The sequence below is a fragment of the Camelus dromedarius genome, chromosome X (genome assembly GCF_036321535.1).
Source record: "Camelus dromedarius isolate mCamDro1 chromosome X, mCamDro1.pat, whole genome shotgun sequence".
In the NCBI taxonomy this organism is placed as follows: domain Eukaryota; kingdom Metazoa; phylum Chordata; class Mammalia; order Artiodactyla; family Camelidae; genus Camelus; species Camelus dromedarius.
In genome coordinates this window covers 57,542,303-57,549,053 of record NC_087472.1, presented here as the reverse complement: position 1 = coordinate 57,549,053, position 6,751 = coordinate 57,542,303, and the positions used below count along the sequence as shown (strand labels likewise).

At 47.7% G+C, this 6,751-nt stretch overlaps 1 protein-coding gene across 1 annotated transcript; it reads right to left on the bottom strand.

Moving 5' to 3' along the window:
• Positions 1-2,361: 2,361 nt before the first annotated feature.
• LOC135320260 (uncharacterized) lies at positions 2,362-2,916 on the bottom strand. The gene has a single exon (XM_064483184.1). The coding sequence runs from the start codon at positions 2,914-2,916 to the stop codon at positions 2,362-2,364; it is 555 nt and encodes a 184-aa protein (XP_064339254.1).
• Positions 2,917-6,751: the final 3,835 nt, after the last annotated feature.

The following is a 6,751-nucleotide window of genomic DNA, read 5'->3' as shown; positions in this document are numbered from 1 at the left end:
GTAAAATATTGGAAGGTAGTTCCAAGAAACAAAAATGTCTAATCACTAGCTGCCATGCCTGGTTTGAATTCCTCTATTGTAAATATTCCATTTGCAAAAGCAAGAGGCTCATTTTGACCTCCCAGGTCAAGGAGTATGGGGACTAGGAAAGATGAGGCATGGGAAAAAGGAAGGGAAATCCCACCATCACACGAGTAAATCTTTGACCTAGTAAGCAAATATGTTTTTGTTGTTACTGTTGGGTAAAATGTACAAGTCTTCCAGAAATTAGACACTGTAATAAAAACGTACCAGCCCAAATTTAAATTGCTCACTAGACAGATGGTTAATTATATTCACAGCCACATATTTCACTGGGATAGAGTTTCAGACACTCAGCCAGTTTTATTTGATTAGCCGGTTTCCCAGTTAATATGTAAAATGACAGTTACTTAGGGCTTTTTTGTTCCCTTCTAAAATATATTTTAAATAAGTGTAAAATTTCCTCAGCCAAGGGAATGTCATTGCTGTAAACCAAACGTTTGTTCATATGTTATCCTATGTGTAAAAGATGTTAAGGAAGATTTATCCCCCCAAACCCAAATGATCTCTATAGTTCAGAGAAGACCATTGGAGCACCTTTTCTCACCAAGCAAAATATTTCAGCAACTATCAGCACGCTCTGCTCCTCTACCAAAAACAACAGAGTAGATATTCATATCCCAGGTTAAAGTGTTTTAGATGCTTTTTAAAAAACAGCCATGGATGCCCTACACACAAATCATGTCTTTTCAGATAACAGTCTAGAAAATGGAACATTAGAAAAAGGCCACATTGCTAAGTATATTGCTGTGCACAGAATTCAACAATACGCTGGGAGCCAAAACCTAGACGCAAAATATGAAACCCACTTATTCCAAAATGCAACCAGGAGCTCGACAAAAATCAAATGTGCTGGTGTCGAAATGGGGGTGCCAATTTTTTTTTAACTTCGAAAAAGACAGAAAACCTTGCGCGGATTATTCGGCCCCTCAAGAATCAGACAGACAGAAGCAGTCATGCCGAAACCACTGGATTCCTCAGCAGAACGGCGCCAACTCAGCGGCGCGTTTTCCACACTTTCCCGGAGCCTGGCCCGGCTCTCCGCGCGGGCTCGCGGCCTCCCCGCCCCACCGGGTGTGCGAGACCGGAGCGGACGTGTGCTGTGGGGCGCGGCAGAGCGAAGCGCCAGAAACCACTCAGGAAAGGGACGATTCGACTGCCACCGAGAGCGGGAAGGGGCCGCGGGCCAATTTCCGCTAAGGTGACAAGCTGGGTGAGGCTCGGCGGAGCCCCCAACTTAGACCCGTCCGCGGCCCTGGTCGGGTGGCGCGTGTCCAGGGGCGCTCTGTGGTCGCCAGGGCAGCCCTGTGCACCGGAGGCTCAGGCGACGGCGCTTCGCACCTTGGCCCCTTTGGCCCTGACTCCGGGTCGCGGCCGCTGCGTGGGTTTGCCCGCTCGCGCTGGAGCCGGCAGTGTTGGTGCCCCTTTCCTGACCAGGATCTCCCGGGCACCAGCCCGAAAGGAGGCGGCACTCTGCTGGTCCCCGCTGCCCGGTTCTGTGCTCTGGCCGCTCGCTTCCCCTCCCCCCGGCGCAAGCACAGAGGCCTTTCCTAGATTGCAGTGTGCCTGTCAGGGCTGGCCGGGATCTCTCGCCCTTGCGGCCTCACTCCCTCATACACAGACTCACACACGCACGCCATTCTCACACAGACGTCCCCACTTCTGCTTTCCCTTCCTCCTCTTCTCGCTCGGCTTCCCCCAAACCGTTCCACCTCCCGCCGTCGCCCCCGCCACCCGTCGCCGGCAGGGAAGCCGGCGAGAAGGCCGGGTAACTGGATGGCAGCGCTCATACTAACCTCGCAGGCCGACTCCTGAGGCGCACGTCGCCGGCGGGCTCAGGCAGCGGGCGCTGGAGCTAGCGCGGCCGCAGTCAAAGCTGGGTTGCCGCCGTCGCCGCAGCTGCTCGAGCTGCCCCCGCCGCCGCTGCTGCTACTGCTGCCGCCGCCGCCGCCGCCTCTGCCTCAGCTCCATGCGCCGGGCCCGCCAGGTGGACGCGCCTCTCTCCCTCAGGCGCCGCCGCCGCCGCCGCAGCGCTAGATGGAGTCAGAGCTGTCAGGCTCTGGCCCGGAAACTCAGCGCCTCAGTGGCTGCCGGCTGCTCCCGCGGTCCGCTCTTCTCGGGCACCGCCGCTCGCTCCGGCCGGGGCTGCCTCACCGGCAAGCTGCGCGCTCGGCGCTGGAGCCGGTTCAGTGAGGTGGCCGCGGCCGTCCGCGGGAGAGCGAGGAGGGCGGCTGCTACTGTCGCTACCGCTGTTAAAGCTACTGCTAAATGCTGCTACTGCTAAATGCTGCTACTGCCGCTACTGCTACTGCCACTGCTGTGGCGGCGGCGGCGGCGGCGGCTGCTGCTGCTGCTGCTGATGCTGATGCTACTGGTTTTCCTTCCCGGGTTCTCCCCCTGCCTCTTCCCCACTCCCCCCTCCCTTTCTCCACCTCCTCCTCCTCCCCCTTCTCCTCCCTCGCCGCTTTTCTCAGAGCCTCTGCGGGCGCTGCCTGGTCTCCTCTTCTCCCCGAGCTGCCTCTGCTCATTCAGAAAGGTGCCCAGAGTGGGACTGCCGTGGCTGCCACCATCGCTATTGCCCCTGCCATTGTTTCCTCCAACACGGCTGTTCTTAGCTGGACGCGTTCCCCCCTCTACTCCCTTCCCCACCACAGCCGTCCTTTTCCTTCCCGCTCTCTCTTTACCCTCTCTATGGTCCCTTCCCCATGTGCCCCCTCCCACTTTGTCCGTCTGTCCCTCCCTCCCCTCAGGCGCCCGGGAGCGCGCACTGCGCGGCCACCTGTCATAAAGGGCGCGCACCCCCTTCCCCACCCCCACCCCGCCCCCCATTCGCATTCTTGCAGCCTGCCCAGTCCACCGCGCCACTGGCGCGTTCTTCCCCGGGGAGACACGCAGCTGGACACCACTCTTCCATGCCTTTTAGGGCAGTTATGTGTACCGAGAGGGCGCTCTGAAGTTTGGGGAAGAATATTTCAATGGCTTCTTCCACCAAGCATCTAACCATTCAACCTGTATCTATCCTTAACTTCACAGTCTAGGCACCCCCCGGGGGGGGTTGTGTTGGAAGGATAAGATGAAGGGTTATTCCCCGATGAATTGGAGAGGGATAGGGTTTTTTGTTTGTTTATTTGTTTTTTGGAATAAAGAAGGAGAGAAGGGAACATGAATATGCCTGGAAGGAAATGGGATGCGCCTGACTGCTGTCATAGAGAAATCCCTTGGGTGGTCATTTCCCTTCAGAATTCCTGGGAACCCAACAGGAAACAGCAAGGGATTCAAGAGCAACTTAGAAGGGATCATTTAGCACTCCTGGAGCCCTGGGTGTAAGGTTAGGGCCTGAACCCCTGAGTCACCACCACTAGGAGCCAGGACAAGAAATGGAAAGGTTGGTGCTAGAGCACAAGGGGTAAAACTAAACTACTTCGTGTGTACTTGCTCCAGCACAATTACCAAAGCACAGCTTCTACAGTCCTGCAGGGCCCAATGTCAGGTTTCTCTGCTGCCACAGCTGCAGCCTATTTGGCTGCCAAGGCTCAGGCTTTGAGTCCTGATATGTACAGCTTCTCACCATCACCCTCAACAGAGCCTCTATGGCCTGTCACACAACTCTTCCCCAGAAATAGCACAGGTTGGGGGTGGGGGGCTGTTTCCCTTTCCCTGGCAAAGTACAAGAGACTATGTTCTAGGTATTCCATTGCCAACAAGGTCTGGGTGGCCTTTTCAAGTTTGAGGCACTCTCCATGGGTCTTTCTTTTTCTCTTTTGAGAATTTTTTTTTTTATTGAGGTATAGTCAGTTTACAATGTTGGGTCAATTTCTGGTATACAGTACAATTCTTCAGTCATACATGAATATACATATATTAATTTTCATATTCTTTTTTACCATGACCTACTACAAGATATTGAATATATTTCCCTCTGCTATACAGCATAAACTTGTTTATCTATTTTATATACACCAGCCAGTATCTGCAAATCTCGAACTCCCAATTTATCCCTTCCCACCCCCCTCCCCCTGGCAACCACAATTCTGTATTCTATGTCTGTGAGTCTGTTTCTGTTTTATATATAAGGTCATTTGTCTTTTTTTTAGATTCCACACATGAGTGATATCATATGGTATTTTTCTTTCTCTTTTTGGCTTATTTCATTTAGAATGACATTCTCCAGGGCCATCTATGTTGCTGCAAATGGAATTATTTTATCATTTTTTATGGCTGAGTAGCATTCCATTGTATAAATATACCACCTCTTCTTTATCCAGTCATCTGTTGATGGACATTTAGGCTGTTTCCATGTCTTGGCTATTGTAAATAGTGCTGCTATGAATATTGGGGTGCAGGTGTCTTTTTGAATTAGGGTCCCCTCTGGATATATGCCCAGGAGCAGGATTACTGGATCATATGGTAAGTCTATTCCTAGTCTTATGAGGAATCTCCATACTGTTTTCCATAATGGTTGCACCAAACTGCATTCCCACCAACAGTGTAGGAGGGTCCCCTTTTCTCCACCGACTCTCCAGCATTTATCATTTGTTGACTTTTGGATGATTGCCATTCTGACTGGTGTGAGGTGATGCCTCATTGATTTGCATTTCTCTGATAATTAGTGATACTGAGCATTTTTTCACGTGCCTATTGGTCATTTGTATGTCTTCCTTGGAGAATTGCTTGTTTAGGACTTCTTCCAATTTTTGGATTGGGTTGTTTGTTTTTTTCTTATTAAGTCGTATGAGCTGTTTATATATTCTGGAGATCAAACCTTTGTCAGTTTCTTCTTTTGCAAAAATTTTCTTCCATTCCGTAGGTTGTTGTTTTGTTTAGCCTGTGGTTTCCTTTGCTGTACAACAGCTTGTAAGTTTAATTAGGTCCCACTTGTTTATTCTTGCTTTTATTTCTATTGCTTGGGTAGACTACCCTAGGAGAACATTTTTGAGATGTATGTCAGATAATGTTTTGCCTATGTTTTCTTCTAGGAGGTTTAATGTGTATCATCTTATGTTTAAGTCTTTAAACCACTTTGAGTTTATTTTTGTGTATGGTGTAAGGGAGTATTCTAACTTCATTGATTTACATGCTGCTGTCCAGTTTTCTTAACACCATTTGCTGAAGAGACTCTTTTTTTCAGAAATATTAATCAATGGAATGGAATAGAGAGCCCAGAAATGAACCCACAAACTTTTGGTCAATTAATCTTTGACAAAGTGGGCAAGAACATACAGTGGAATAAAGACAGTCTTTCCATGGGTCTTTCATCACTAGGCAGTAAAGTATCTGGGCACAGGGGGCCCTTTTACAATTCCTCATCTCCATGCCTTGGGTTCTGCCATTCCACCTGTTGGGAACACTCTTGTCCTTTCCCACTCTCATTTTATATCTATCAAATTCATCTATAAATAATAGCTCATATTCAAGTAATTGACATTGAGTCCTTACTATATGCCAGATGCTATGCTAAGCAATTTATATGAATTATTTTATTTAATCCTCACAACAAACATAATTTTATTACTCCCATTTTACAGGTGAGAAATTTGAGCCACAAAGAGTTTATATATGCAATATCTTGAGAATAGAAGCAATATCTTCTTTATCTTGCATCTATCAGACACTGTGCAAATTCATTTGCATCTTTCAGGCACTTAGGTAAATATGAAGAAAAATCAGATTTGGCCTCTGCCCTCCCTCAAAAACAAAACAGACAAACAAAAAGGTTTAACATGTGAAATGCCATCTCTCTGTTGACTGGATCTCAATGGCCACAATGGATTGTTATTTTCCTGTTGTTGGAAAGCACGTTGTCTTCACCTATATTAACCACATATGTTATTCTTCCGTTTAAAGTTAGTCACTTTTTAGTTACCAGTTCTAATTTGTGTCAGTTCCCTCTACCTAGAGACTACCAGGAACACACCTATAATTGAACCAGTTAAGTTTATTACTTGTTACAGTGAAGCAGAATACACACCACAGATGTGGGCTGAACTGTGTCCCCTCCCAAATTCATATGTTGAAGCCCTAGCCACCCCCAGCACCCCCAATACTTCACAATGTATTTGGAGTTGGGCCTTTAAAGAGGTGATTACGCTAAAATGAGGTGGCTAGAGTGAACCCAAATGCAATCTGACTGGTGTCCTTATAAGAGGCGAAAATTTGGACACACAAAGAGACACTATAGGGGCACATGCATACAGAGAAAAGACCATGTGAGAACACAGCAAGATGGCAGCCATCTGAAAGCAAAGGCAGAAGTCTTAGGAGAAACCAAACATGCCAATACTTTGATCCTGGACTTCTAGCCTCCATAGAACTGTGAGAAAATAAATTTTTGAAGCCACTCAATCTGTGGTATTTTGTTATGACAGCCCTAGATGACTCATACAATAGGGAACTATGAGATGTCTTAGTAAAAGAGTGATAGGACTTATTACAAGATTTGAACTTTGGGTAATTTGGGGGAGAGTCTAAGAAAGTAGGGGGTTCATTCAGTATTGAAGGCTGTTAGAAAGCAAGGGCAGTTCTATGATTTCCCTTAATAAATAAATCTTAATAAATCTTACATATAGGGAAGGCAGACTAAAGTGAGAATTAAGCTTTTGTGATTGGCACAGTGACATTTTTGTCCACGCTTAGACTCAATTATGAAGTGGCCTTGTTTTGTCTCCCTTTA